Source organism: Mycteria americana, chromosome 4 (assembly GCF_035582795.1).
Source record: "Mycteria americana isolate JAX WOST 10 ecotype Jacksonville Zoo and Gardens chromosome 4, USCA_MyAme_1.0, whole genome shotgun sequence".
NCBI classification, from domain to species: domain Eukaryota; kingdom Metazoa; phylum Chordata; class Aves; order Ciconiiformes; family Ciconiidae; genus Mycteria; species Mycteria americana.
In genome coordinates this window covers 49,878,249-49,893,753 of record NC_134368.1, presented here as the reverse complement: position 1 = coordinate 49,893,753, position 15,505 = coordinate 49,878,249, and the positions used below count along the sequence as shown (strand labels likewise).

At 39.8% G+C, this 15,505-nt stretch overlaps 1 protein-coding gene across 1 annotated transcript in view; it reads right to left on the bottom strand.

Annotated features, from left to right (window-relative positions):
- DCHS2 (dachsous cadherin-related 2) overlaps positions 1 to 15,505 on the bottom strand; it is a 122,286-nt gene that overhangs the window by 16,476 nt on the left and 90,305 nt on the right. The window contains exons 10-14 of the mRNA XM_075500499.1: positions 14,618 to 14,857; positions 9,381 to 9,515; positions 8,932 to 9,141; positions 6,828 to 7,685; positions 774 to 884 (exon numbers count right to left, since the gene is read on the bottom strand). Coding sequence (XP_075356614.1) covers positions 774 to 884; positions 6,828 to 7,685; positions 8,932 to 9,141; positions 9,381 to 9,515; positions 14,618 to 14,857 — 1,554 coding nt within the window. The remainder of the gene's footprint in view (positions 1 to 773; positions 885 to 6,827; positions 7,686 to 8,931; positions 9,142 to 9,380; positions 9,516 to 14,617; positions 14,858 to 15,505) is intronic.

The following is a 15,505-nucleotide window of genomic DNA, read 5'->3' as shown; positions in this document are numbered from 1 at the left end:
AGTGATTAAAGCCTCCAGGAACTCAGGGAGAAAGCCATTTGTTAAGAGTATAACCTATTCACACTGTCTCTGAGGAAAACTGCTTACACTGTCTGTGCCATCCCAGAAAGACTCCAGCTATTCAGAAAGCAAACCCTTTTGTTGCAGACATTTAGGAGCCGAGAGGCAACCAGAGTAGCTATGCTCTCTTACGCGCCTTAGATGAGAGCACGTAAATGCACATGGGGAACGCGCCGCTCTCCTGCCATCAGAAGTTCCTGACTGAAGAGCAGGTGAAAGCAGACCTGCTGCAGAACGCAAATCCAATTGCCAAAAGAATAAACAAACGTAACTTTCAGACTTGTCAAGGTTTGCCTGAAACAAAGAGCGTTAACCTCAACAAGGGTCTAATGCTTCCTACATTAGGAGTGTTTTGAAGGATTATGTTTATGGAGTTTTTGGGCAACTTTATGATGAGAAACAAGATGGAGTCTCAGCTTGGATCACAAAGCAGTAGTTTATCAACTCCCAACACCTGGCGATCATTAGTTAATCAGAACTGAGCATTTTAAACAGGTATACTGGTGTTCAATTTCTTTCCACATCAAGTTTACAATAGCGCAGGTCTCTCCACATACCTGGTTTTACTAATGATTTATTCGTGGTAACAGGAGAGTAATACTCTAAGATACCTACCCCTTGGTCTTGCAGTAGGAACTTGCTATATTTTAGAGACCATGCTCTTTAAGCTACACACGGACACTTGAAATAAATATATACTTAGAAAAATGTACCTGTAATGGGATGTATGGAGAATATGCTTTCCTTGTCACTGAAGATGCTGTATTCTATGTTTTCTCCTGTAAATTTGCGTTCATAAGCTTCTACAGTTAGAAGTGATGTACCTATGGAAGTAATGAGACATTTTCATCATGTCCACTTGAGAAGGCTTTATTCTAATTTTATATTGCTGTGATTAATAGCAGATGCACAGCCAAACACCTATGTACTAGGCTAGGTGCTCATTCATGAACTAAAATAGGAGACAATAAACACTCCTCCTCCATGACTTTTTCACTGCATTACAACTTCATAGGCAAGGCTCTGTCTATCTCTCCTTGCCCAGTAAATTACTCATCTGAACACAACCTCATCACCTGCCTAAATAAAATGATGAGTTTTAACTTTTCCTAACTGCAAACTCCCATGTACCACCTGAATCACCTCTTACCTGAAGTCATAGGTATTCCTTTTATTCAGGTTATGCTGTCTTTGGTCATTTAAATCTCACCTTTTTATGAATTCTTTTAAGGAAAATAGTCCTTTTTTTGTGCATCATAGGAATGCATGTTACCATCACCATAAAGAGTTTATTTTTCCTTCATTTATCGGAATTCAATTTGGATTTTTGAACAATATTTTAAATGAAATATTCTTAAAAATTTTAACTGGCCATCTTCTGACAGAGAGAATGAAAAGATGAAACTACATGCATAGCTATGTGATGATTCAAGTAGAATCCAAATTCAATGAGAAGAGCAATGATTTAATATAGAATACGAGAGACATGAAATAAAAATCCTGTTTGAAATAGGATTAGAGGAAAAATGTGGAACTGAATACATTATCCTGCTCAGAATCATCACATTTTAACAAAAATGTAGCAAGTTTAAAAAGCATTATTGAGATTTCCAAATAATTATTCTTTTCAAGTAAGTTATGAAATTGTTTAGTATATATGGCAATTGATTTCAATGGATTTTAATTATTTAATTGTAATTGATTCCATGCAACTGTGATGGAATGAGGGTACTGTGCAACCTGAACTCTTCCAAACAGCATCAGAGACAACTAGCTATTTTATTGCATTACAAAGGGCATGCTGTTCACACTCAGTGTCCTGGATGTCGGAGGAAAGGACTTCATCTTTAGGCAAAAATGAGAGGAAACGTTGCTTTTAAAACTATCTGCTACCTTTTTTATTTTAGTGTTGTTATTTATTAATTTTTAAAAACAGAAAATTTTGTTTTATGTGATTTGTCATTTGCTCCTAAAGTCTGACTGTCAAAACCAAAATATGCCGATTTTGACAGATATAATTTTCTGTACTAGTCAATATATTTATAAGATATTTACTAGAAAAGTTCTGGAAGTAAGATCCAACCATCCAATAGGTGAAGACTGATATGAACGCTGCACTGGGGTTTTTTAGGAACTAAAAGGGGGTTGCAGGCTGAATTTTCATTGCTGAGCAACTTTGATTTACTACAGAAGCCTGCAAGGGCAATCATTCATAGCATCCTCAGAGCAGAGTTAAAGATAAGAAAAAAATTCAAGGTCCGAAGAATGTCACTGTTTATCTTCTAATGCTGTCAGCAGTCTTTTTGTTTGTTTGCTTCTGTGTTTAAGAAGAAAAACTACCCGAAATAAAGGAAGCAGCAGCATTTCTACTTGAACCCCTGTTTTTCAGGGGTTAGGTTAATAAATTGTTGCTCTGGGTCCTCAAATCCTAATCCTTTAAGTTTCATATTTTTCATATTTTCATGAATTGTTTTCAAAATTGTTTACAACTTCTTTTTGGCAGAGAACAAATTTCTTCTGTTTCTGATATCTTTCACAGAAAACGACTCCTTCAGACAGTGAATTTTTACAGTTCATCGTTAAAAAAAATATGACTAAACTCTGAGGTCTGTTGTGACACGAACAGGCCCCGTATAGGTAAATAGCAGAAGACAGTACCCATCCGCCAGAGCTCGCAATTTCAAGTATACGTGATTCAAATACTGCTTCAAGCAGAGGTCATAACATGTAAGACTTAAACGGGAGAAAATAAGAGAAAGGTAGCTTTCTGGCTGCAGAGCACCCTGAAATGGCACAACGAGGATGAGATCAGTACTGAAGCTAGTGCAAGGAAGGAGGGAGAACAGGATCATAGCAGAAAGCAGTCAGATTGGCTTGAAACGCCATGCAATCAACTTATGCATTAGTTAAGAATATTAAAGGAAGTGAAGAGTGATTTAAAATGTTTATATTTAGGGTTTTTTTCAGTTCAATCAGACAACCTGATTGCATTTGGAAGTATCTCAAGCACTTTAAATAGCCGACATATCAACCTTTACATTATGCCTAGTGACTTGAAACTGAAGTATGACAGCATGGACAGTATTTGCCCACCTGGGCAAACAGACTCAAAAACTTTTGTTGTACTCTGTGTTTGGACATAACACATACACCAGAAATGAGCTACTGTATAATCTATATCTTGTTCTTCTTCTCTCTTCTGTACTCATTATAGTAGTCTCTTTTTCCCTCCTTTGTCATCTAACCCCAGTTCATCCTTGCCATTATTTCTTGAGAGCTCTTAATTGCTAATGAAAGAAAAGCTAACTGAGCAGAAAGAATAAGAGATTACTTACAGAATAAGAGGCAACATATTTTATATCTATTTGGAAAAAAAAAAAAGAGTAGTCAACAAGTTTTACTGGTGAATCTGTCTCCAGTGAAATGCTAAGCAAACAACCGTTCAAGTGGAATCCTGGTGAATAATAAAGGTTTCTTACCCTCTGGAGACCACAGTGACTTGATTATTTATTGACTGGCTTCTAAGTGCCTGCTATAATGCAGTTTATAATATTTACAGACATTAAATATTTAATATTAAACAAAACGTAGAAGAATGGGGTTTTCTGAAGGTCATTAAACTTGGAGGTCAAACACTTAAAGAAAATCTGACCACAAGGACCGATTTCTGAGGCACTCACCCAATTGACAAGTTTAGACTAAATTAAAACTAAGGACCCTTGGCTTTGGCTTTCATCATTTATACTATTCAATTTTTTTTTTCTTTTTAAAATAAACTTAGAGTTTTCCCACTCTATTAGTTAAGGTAGAAATAAAATTAGGAGGAAAAGCCACATTTATTAATACCAGTTCTACAAATAATCAGTATGTAATGTAAATCTCCCCTGGACTGAATACACTGGTACCATTCATACTTGTAGGGGTCCCAAGATCACATATATCCTGTAAGCTAACTTCTATGAGAGTTTTAATTACAATCGTGCTTTTTTTCCCACTGAAATGTAAAATATTTGATACTTACTTATGCTTACATAAATAAGAAAATACTACAAACAGAGCCAAAACAGTATTAGTATCTGGTAAAATCTCTCATACTCTTAAAAGAATTTGATCTACTTAGCAAATAGACTTTTATTAAATATACAAACTAAAATTTTGGGATGAAACCCTCCTGTTTCCCCTGAAGCTTTGCTAAATTTCCTTTAATCAAAACAACTTAAATTGAATCTTATTTATATTTTCTATAGATTGAATGGGAGAACAATCTGACTATGGCATTCTGTTACCTCAGTTCCTTAGGGCATTTCCATAATTTCAGGCTGGATTGTCTAGCCTGACCCATGAATGTATCTACACTTAGGAAAATTTAGCATCAGATTATCTTATCTATTGCCATAAAGCTCTGAATTTTTTTTTTCTTTAAACTGATACTTGTTTCCTAACAAACCCTATCTTCCCTCTCATTGTTTTTTCTTAACTGGAAAGAAATTTTAATGCAGGATTAATCCAGGTTAAGCCCATCTCTCCTGAAAAGACTGAAACCCAAGGGCCTTGATCTTACTCCCCTGGGAAACCTGACAAACAGGTTCTCGTGACACTTTCTGAAACTACAAGCCTGCTGCAGCAAGGGAGAAACAAAATTGAGAGCCCAAGGCTCGCCTCTGGAAACACCCTAGTCTCTCCGCTTTCCGGACACCTAGGATTGAGGGCTCCTGTACATCACCACAGTTGACTCTCAATGGGTAGATCAATGAAAAGACAGAAAACAAGAGAGAACACACACATTGCTCTGGCATCCGAACTGTATCTTCTGGAAGCAGCAATTTCCCCAGGGCAGACTCTCCTTTGCAAAGTGACACATGATTAATTACGGTACAGTGCTGATGCTGGTAAAACTGGGTTTGGAGGCCTTGGGGTATCTCTGACTCACATTCACAGAAAAATTCAATTTTAGGGTGTACAAAACTACTTGTAAACCCTGGTCAAATTCATGGAATAAAAAGCATTTTTTAAATGTCAGGACAAATGTGTTTAGGGATTATTTTTTTTTTGCATTTGTAATAGAAGCAATAAAGGAAGCACTGGTTTAAAAAAATTTAAAGAACTTCTTATCCCATAGGTTCCGTACTCAGAGTGCTCAGTATGGAGTGGAAGGGAAATGCTCCTTTGCCTGAGGAGACCCGAATCTACACCTTTCATATTTCAGGAGAGTGTTTTAACCACCAGGCTACTGCATGCTCCACCCTTTCCTGTTGGAAGCCTTCCACTTTTTCCAAAATCCCACATGTTTTTTGACAGACAACGAGAGAGCTAGAAGGATGCTCTAGCTTGGTGGTTTGATCACTCATCACAACTTTTTAAAAATAGCCTGAAACCAAAATATTTCATCTACGGTTAAAAAAAAAAAGTCACTTAATTAAAAAAAAAAGTTCACCTTATTGCCTTTTTTCAATCTGTTAATTGAAACATCAGAAATACTCACAGCATTATCTTTATCTTAAAATACATTGCTGAAAATTTGGCTTGTAGTCCCAAACAGGCACAGAGGAAGGAATGGCTGAGTAACCACTGCAGTAATTACTGCAACAGCCATCTTCACCCTTCATTCTCTATTCTGTTTGTAATTATCCAAGAATATTGATTGGTTTTCCAAAATTATTAACACATTTCTTTTTTACCGATTCCTAATCAAATATATAGGCTGTTACTCAAGATCTAAGAATTCACCAGTCTCACAGTATCCTTAGGATATAAAGGAATATTGCTTTCATTTTACTGAGGGAAATTTGAACTATAAAGAGGATAAATGACTTGTTCAAGGTGAACCTCACGAGGCAGTGTTTGAATCAAGAATATAGTGCAGGTCAGATCTCTAAATATGTCTGGTCAATTGTACAGCAGGATTTGTGGGCAGAAAAATGTGAAAGGCACTCCTTTTGCCCCTCGTTAGGATGAACCCATCCCCTGAAGCAGGAAAAGGTACTTACCATATCTAATTGGCAGGAGGCATAACTACTAATATTCTCTGAATGATAAAAAGTAGAGCAGTAATTCTCATCATAATATGGAACAAAAATAAATAAATCTAAAAGCACCTTGTGACTGAAGCTGGTTTGTCTATAGGTAGCATTCAGTAGTGCAGGCTCTACCTAGAGATACACTGTAGAAGTCTGTCCGAGTGATGATGTACCACAGCCTCTGAACTTCTCTCCCCTTCACCCCACCCCACCTCTTTTCTCCTTCTTCTGGAAAATCCAGAACTTCGGTAAGTTTTTAGAGTATCTCTGAAAGCTACTACAGCTCATGAAGGGTTTTGCAAAAACAAGAAATGTCATGTTGCAACTGGTATGCACCACTCATCTCATCTGAGCTTGTGTGCGTTGACAAGTGAAACGACGAGTAAACGCTGTCCACCCACCATTAAAGTCATTTTGCTAAAAGAGTGAACCCACTGATGCTCAGGGCTTCCAGCCTAAGGGATGGAAACACACCACCTTTGACAAGGGAGCTTTCTGTTTAATGTGCACATCACTGTTGTACATGGGCAGCAAACTCAAGAGCCAGACATTGCCTCCAACTAACAGACCATGCTTCTTTTTCATGCTGGTGCACTGGGAAAGGGCAGACAGGTATTTGCTACATCCAAATTAACTTTTCCCTGCTTCTGCACAGGAAAAAGGTTTTTCTATACTATTCATTACAATTACTATTCCAAAAGGAGGGGAGATTGGCAACCACAAGAACACAAACTGGGATTTGATGCCCACCTGCTGCACTGTTCTCAGGCACGCTTGCTTCATACAGGCTATGGCTGAATGAAATCTCCTCCTCCTGTTCTTCTGTAAAGATAATGACCATAGCTGTGGCTGTTCGAGGTGAGATACCTTGATCTGAAGCCATCACTAGCAGCTGGGTACTGAAGTCCTTGGAAGCCAAGGGCTCCTGAAGAATGATGTCACCTGTCTTCACATCGATCTGAAATACAGTTTCCGCTATCATCAAACTAAAAACAACAGCTCCATTTGATCCCAGATCCACGTCCTCCGCTCTCACAGTGGCTACTGTCTCATTCACAGGGGTTTCAGCAAGCACAAAGGCCCTGATAGGATTCTGCAAAAACACGGGATCGTTGTCATTGACATCATCAACGTGCACCACAACACTGACAGTGGTGCTTCTTGGCAAATGGGTGCTACAGTCACTTGCCACAGCCCTAAATGTATACTGGGATTTGGTCTCCCGGTCCAGTGCCTTTGTAGTAACTATAGACCCCGTTGCACTGTCGATAGCAAATGCTCCAAAGGTGTCGTCAATGAGGGAGTACATAACCTTGCCATTCGGGCCATCATCTTCGTCAGAAGCAAAAAGGTCCAGGATGGCTGAGCCTTCCTCTAGGTCTTCTCTCACGGAGATTTGATACTGGGTCTTTGCAAACAACGGGTTGTGGTCATTTTCATCCAAGACCGTTAGATAGAGCTGGGCAGTGGAGCTTCTCGAGGGACTGCCTAGGTCACGGCACTCAATTACAAGAGTGAAATTGCTGACATCTTCTCTGTCTAAGCTACGAGTGACCAGCAGTTTTCCTGAAGTGTCATTCAGTGTGAAGTATTCTCCAACATTTCCACCTTTCAAACACATTAAAAAAAAAAAAGATCACAAACAATCACTTTTGAAAAAAGAACCCCTTGTGAATACCACTCTGTTAATTGCAATAACATGATCCAATTGCTCGTACAGCTGGTGCACTTTCACGTATTTTACTCCTCTCATACAAATTAAAACCTGCATTTCATTTAAATCAGTGGGTGGCAATGACACCAAATACAGAATGTCATATCAATTTACAGAGTGGCTATTTTGCCAGATGCATGTCTTTTTTCCCCAAAGCAGCACACCTTATAAAATCTCCTACAGCTATGCTGCTGCATAAAGTGACCTCTTCCCAACCTTCGTTGCAAATTCCAGAAACCTGTAAAGCATTGCTGACAATTATAATTACTTGCTCCTTGTTCTCTTCTACAAACCTGTCTCTTGGAAGTGAATAGTTGTCTAAGGTCTTGATTTGGGGGGCGTGGGGAGGGGGAGGTAAATATGAAGCAGTCGAAAGAAAAGTCAGCGTTTTTAGTAACAGCAAATGGCATACATACTTTATAACATGTAGAAAGACCAAAGGTAATTAATTTAAAGATCATAAAAGATCGTGCAATTAAAACCAAGAAAACATAAAGGAAGTCATAACTGTTTCTTCAAAGAAAAATGTATTGGCTGTTACCACAGTAGCTATCTGCCTACATTTGAGCTATTGCTGAGAGCCACAAACCAAAGCAAGCACAGCAAACTTGTATTTGTGCAACAATATTACAGGAGGCTTTGAACAGCTGTGGAGCTTACATTGGCATAGTGGACACAGGGAGAGTTTGGCAATAGGAAAACCAAGTATGACATTACTAATTGCTGGGTGAAAGAAGCAAAGAAATAAAGCTCTCATGAAATAAAATTAAATAAATAAAATTAGATTAATTCTTGTACTTATTTGCAAAGGTATATTTACATTCGGGACTCCCACAACTGTAACAAAAAGGACAAAATTACGCCTTCATGATTAATGCCTTCTTCCAGCATTCGGTAGTTTTTTGTTTTTCTTTTCTGTACTATTTCAAATCCAGAAAGCAGACTGAAAGTATGCCTGGAAAGTGCTTATTAATGCTGACAAAGGGGTGAAAGATCTTTTTTTTTCCCCACATGAAAGAAGCATGTGGACAAGATGGGAGCTAGGGAGGCCTGGTAAAATCAAGACTAGTCTAAAACTTGGATACTGCTGTTTATATACTTCCCGATTTATACTAACAAAAATGATGGAGTGTAACTTACCAATTATTTTGTACCTTAGAGCTCCATTATTGCCAGCATCCATATCTACAGCCTGGGTAATGTAAATGACAGAAGGCTCTTCGTTCTCCGGAATACGGATCTCAGAGGTGGGAAGAAGAAACGTGGGAGAGTGATCGTTTTCATCCAGCACCGCGCAGATAACTGTCACCGTGCTCGACAGTGACGGGGTTCCGCTATCTCGAACCAAAACTAAGATTAACAAAAAGAAAGCAGTGTTATACAATGGTTGCGGGTGCAACAATAGATGTTCCTTAATAACAGCAGGAGAGTTATTTGTGCTATGCAAAAAGCACGTGCTCTTCTGCACCTGCATATCTTACCACTTCCATCTAATTCAGACGGCATGAAAAAAGGTAATGCTGATAGTAACACCACACCCATTCTCACTTCCCATTTTACAGGCACTCATAAATATTTCACGCTGTTACCTTTAATACTGAAAACCTCCTGGGCTTCCCTGTCCAGCGATGCAGTTGTTACGAGTTCTCCACTGTCCAAGTTCATCTTAAATTTCTCATAACCAGTTCCTGGTAAGATTTCATACCGAAGCAATGAATTCAGTCCTTAAAAGCAAAATGGAAGTCTTAGTAAAACACAGCCACTCTCCTCACATTCAGGTCTATAGATCTTCTCTTTCTTCTCCCCCTCCCTGGGAAATGGGTTATGGATGAAATTATTATTTTTAATGCAGTGAGTAACTGCTTCTTCATTAGCACAAAATCCTTGTCCAGATGCTGCTTTGTGCCCAAGTTTTCCAGCCACTCAAAGTGACCCCAGCAACATTTCTAGGCACTCAGGGCATGTCTCCAAACAAGCTGACATAACATGGTGCAAGAGAGCATTAACTTAGACTGTGGAATCCATGCATTTGTCTTCTGCTCTCCCCGAAGTAGTTAGTTTATTTCTCAACAGGATGTCAGGCAGAGTACTGGGCTGCTCTGGCAGCTGTGCTTCTCCACTTAACTTCACTCAGAGCCAATGCAAGTATCTCTATGCAGTACGACACTGAGTAGTATAAACATTCAGGGAAAACACCCACTTCTTGGCATGCCCGCCAGTTCTAAATATTCGTAACACTGAGCAGGCAGGTGCCGAAGTCCCATCACAGGGTAGCCATCTCCTAGTTGTCTTCAACAGAAAAGCCAATTTGGTGGACATTCCCACAGCGCATCTCAGGCCTTTTAGACTGCTGCCACTTGTAGCCAGTCTCTGAAATGATACTGCTTGGTTTTATAAAGTCATGCAGGATTTCCAGAAGGGAAGGTTAAAGAGTTTCCTTCCCTCCAAGTTTTTCTGAATGCCAATTCCATTCAGTTCCTAATCAGACCTGCCATTTGTATATAGTGCAGGGATATTAGCCTTCCTGTCTTTCTCTAGGAAATAGGCTAAAACTGTACAGGCTTTTAAAAACCTTTCTTCCAAACTCTTCCACCTGAGTTGAACAAGAAATGTGACTCCACATTCTTACCTATTACGGTTATAAAATAATTTCTTTCCGATTTCTTCTAGTTTCAACACCCTTCTGAGGAAAGTATAATGTCATCTCCATCACACTTATATTGTTAACTTTAATGAGTTTAATCCTACATTAAACTTGAAGGGCTTGTACTATTGTGCTCTTTTTTTTTTTCCCCAAATTTTTCTAAGTTTCATTCAATCATTCTGTGTTTTTCCAACCAACAATCAGTCTTTTAGTAGGGTAGGGACAGTTGGTGCACCTGGAAAACTACACACTCCCAGTCATACGAAAACTGCTATTCAGAGTCAAACACTGCCTGCCTGTTCTCATCTGCTGCAGTTGAAAACAGGACAATCTGCACTGGAGTCGACAGAGAAAAACCCGTGTGAGGGAAGAAACACAGCCTACAGGTTTTAACATCCAGGACTTCCTTTGTCTGCCTTTGAATAGCTTTGCTAAATAGTTGACAATGCTACTGAAATTTGATTAAGAGAATTATTACTGTAAATGCACTTATACCTAAACTAAGTCAAGGGAGGTATTGTATTCATACAATACCCAGCAGAAGGAAAAATGAGTTACAGAAATCCTTCCAGCTTTCCAGAAGAAAGGAGAAAAATCACAGCGGTAAGGACAATCAAGGAGAATGTCTTGAAAATTTAAGATGACCAACACACACTATCTGATCTGCCCATATTAAGATACCATTCAACTACATTTAAAAAGATACTCACAGCTCTGCCTGCGTTTTTCTATCCTTAATCACCAATATGCTACAGATGGAAAAAAAGACACATGACACTGCAGGGCTGATATTAACTATTAGCCTTTGGTCTCCTCCAACTGAACTGCTTCAACGCAGTGCCTTCACTGCCAGATTTCACAATGGACATTAGATACAGACAGTGCCGAAAAAACATACAGGTGCCATCCAAGTTGACTATTCACACACTGTTGAAATTAAATCTTTTGACCCCTAAAGGACACAGATAAGTGACGGTGTAATTACATTTATTTACCAAGCACTTACTGCCTCCTTTCTCATATCCAGCTGCTAGGAGCGTACTCCTAGCAGTAGGAGAAAGCTGCACACCCTGCCCAAGACCGGAGCGTGATGACTCGACACATTCACATACCATGGCACAGCAGCTGACACATTTGCACTTGATCCAACCTGTTGGTTAATTATTCAGTAGTGCTAGTGACATTTTGGGGAATGAAATTACAAACTGAAATGAGAAACAAACTATTTTCTTCCTGTGCATTACACACTGGAAGAGGAGCTAAGCCCCATCCTTGCCACCTGCCAGGGGCAAGGACCCCTTTCCCTGCAGGCCAAATGGCAGGGTGGATGCATGGTGCCTGAGCTGCAGCCAGGGAAAAGCTTCAGCCCCTTTTCCCGTTCCCTCGCCACAGCACGAGCAGCCCCTGTGCTCACACAGCTTCTCGGAAGCAGCAGCCGTGGCATTACACTGTGGATATGTCTAGTGCCAACACCGTTGAAGGAGCAATGGGAACAAATGTCCCCCCTGCCCCAAATCTAGGCTCAAGTCTCATCTTTATCATACTAGTGTTGTTAAGACCATGATAATCCATGAATATGAGCAAGACACAATGTCTAGTGAATGACAGTAAGCCCTGTCTCATAACTCTTAAGTCAGCGGTCCCTATTAACCTTCTGAGATTTTTCTCCTAAGGCTCCAGACATAACGACTGAACCACAGAGATGCATATCAGCTTAAAAGCAGACCTTGACAAACACTAGTTCAGTTCATTCAGAGCTTCTGCAAAGACATATCTCAAGACAAATCCCTGACCTATCTTAAATACGCTGTGGGTATCTTTGCTTTCCCATGCATTTGTTTCCAGAATTTGCCTGTATCACACATGTCTTTACACCTGCATTTACTTGTGTTGCACTGTTAGATGTCGGCCTTGGGGCGGGTGGAGAGCTCCCACAGTGTAAGAGGACTTAGAGAAAGTAAGGCATAGAGTTGTGGTAAGTACAGCTCTTGTAATGTGCAGGAGGGAGTTGGCCGAAGAAGATGTTTCATGCATATCCACGTGAAACAAAATCATTACAAGCAAAAATTTTAGTAGTGATTTCCAAAAAAAAAGCTTAAAGCTTAGGTCAAACACAAAGAAGGTGACAGCTGCTTGCTTTCCCTCTTCCCTTCACAGGGAATGAAGGAGAAAGACAAATAAAACAAAAGGTTGATGATGGCTGATATCGTCAGTAAAAATGATTCCTCCCTGTGGTCAGTCAGGGAACATATGAAGTGAAAAAAAAAAAAAAATCTGTGATAGGAGGAAAGTCCTCCACTGAGACTACGCAAATATTACTGGGATGTGAACTGCAATTTGAAGAGCAAATAAAAATAAAGTAAAAAATGTGATGTAAAAAATAAAGGAGACGATGAGAGGAGTTGTCTTATTCAAAAATTCTGTTCCAAAAACATAAGGAAAGTGAGTGGCATTATATTTATATGACTCCTATATAAAACCTATTTTCTTACATTATGAGCATCACTTCAGTATTTGTTTGGAATGATACTGTTACACACACACGACATGGGGCCAAATCAGGCAAATGTGAGAAAAAGACCCAACAGAAGGACTGTGGTTACTGGAAAATGTACTTTAAAAAAAAAAAAAAAGGCAGGAAGGAACCATCAGCCACAACAGTGCTCCAGCCCAAAGCGTCTGCACAGGCAGGCGCACGCTGTGCCACCCAGGACACTTGGAATGCCCTTCCTCTCCACCCTGCCAAGCCACCCCTGCTCCCTCCTCCTAACGGCTCCCAAAATTTCCCTTCTGCTGTATTTCCCACAAGATGTGCAATAAATAAATATAAGGGATGGAGAAAGGAGGGAGAGGAATTCAAGCAAATTCCCACTTCTTTTCTCTATTATCTTGCAATTTTTTACTTCCAATACTGCCTTTTTTTTATAGTGGGATTCACAAAAGAAAGAAAATACTTGGAAGAGCAAGGTACAGAGGTAGACTGTAATGCTGCACAGCTGTCACGAAGATTTTCATAGACAGGGCTACCCACCCATTCCTAATTTCTAAATACTTTACATACTTGTGGGGAAATGTCTTTTCTATATAGCACCACTGCTGAGCTCACATCAGCCTTTTGTAATCAATACGTGCTCTACATTAAAATGACAAATCTTACTGAATACAGAAAATTATTTTGCTAACAAGATCTATTGTTTTATCTCTGTTTTTGGATAGCACAACCTTAAACAATTCTAAAGATGTGCAGAAGGTGAACCCACAGTAAAAAGAAAGTCACTCACAGAGTTGAGACAACCTTTGAGCCAATTGCAGCAGTATCATAATATTTAATTCTCTTTCCAGATTTTATCTTTACTGCAGACCACAGCCTCTGTGTAACTGCTTCATGTTACACCAACTGTATGCACCGTGCGTGGTATTGCTTAAGATAAGATTCTCTCCAGCACACAGGCTACCTGTAACGTCATATGCATTTTAGATATTTCAAAAGAGCAGGTAGTGGAAGAACTGGAGGGAATTTTTTGTTGCTTAGCAAAGACTCTCTCACATTTAGTCCTCACCTGTGATTCAAAGAGCATATGAACCACCCCTTCTTACTGATCCATTCTGCGTATGTTTGAAAAGCAATGCATTAACATTCTTATGTATGTAAAATCCTACTTGAAATGCAGAGCGGCTTCCACCATCCCTTCACAGCTCAGCTAGCTGGAAAATCTTGGATGACAGTGCCCCTCTCTGGTCAGAAGAGATTAGTGCGTATTTGCCGCGTCTGTTACAAAACCAGGACCCTTGTCTAGTGAACTGTTTTAAAACTATTCAAAACGCTCTGACTGAGAGCAGCAAAGCGTTCAAATATTACCTTTAACTGAGCTGAACACTGTTTGCTGGTTTATAACCAGGGCACGCTGGCTATCTTCACATGAAAGCTACAGTACGCTGAGCTACTTTGCATCATGCAAGGTACCAGTCAGAGCTGAAGCCACCCCAGTATGCAAGTCAGAATACCTCCAAGCCCTGAATAAAGGTTGAGGGTCTGAACCAAAAGCCATGTTTTGAAACTCAAAACTCATACGTTACCTTAGGAAAAGCACAACAGCTGTACGCGCAAGCACAGCAGGCAGCAAGATTTGATCAGCCTACTGTGGTCCACAATGAAATTAATAGCAAAAGGACAGAAATTACCTGCATCTCTGTCCACAGCTTCCACCCTTACGACAAACTCCCCTGGATCTTGGTTTTCACGAACTGCAGTCTTGTAAAGTTGCTTCAGAAATATCGGGGTCTCATCGTTCACATCAAGAACAATGACGGTTAGAACCTGCGTGGCGGAGAGAGCTGGGCTGCCGTCGTCAAGAGCCACGATTGTCAAACTGTAACGCTCCTGAATCTCACGGTCCAGAAGCTGGGCTGTAGTTAAGAGTCCTATTATAAAGAAAGAAGGTATTAAAAAAGTGTGCTGGTCCAGGTTGGATCCTAGTTGTTCCAGCACTCACAGCTTCAATGTAGCATCACTGTGCATGCTGTGCCACTGCTGCAAAGCTTCCAGACTTTGGAGTCAATCATTACCTGTGATTCCCTTTAGAGTGCTAATTGGCCCAGAAATACTCATTTTGACATCAAGGGAAACTGGGATTCATGGAATATTCAAGTGAAGTTCAGAGGTTCCTTTTTCTTTAACTTTGGGCTTAACTTTTTAACTTCATTTAACTTAAGTATTTGTCTCCTTTTGCCCATAAGTTATGCAATTAGGAGCTCTACAACTCAGTGTCAGCTGTATCACATAATGGATTCAAAATCAGAATAAGAACCAGAAAATATTGCAACTATTAGGGTGAGATTTGCATTTGTGTGCAGATGGTATAATAGTTACAGCACCCATTCAGGAACCAGAGAATTTCAGAGGGCTGAAAAATGAAATTCATCAGCACTTTGAGCCTCCACTGAACACGTTCCACCCACAGCGTAATGCACATTCCTTGATCTTGACTTTGCCTTTCCTCATGCGTACGCATAGCAACATATGTGTGTGCACATGCTTTAAGTGTGCATCATACCAAAATCGGGATGGAG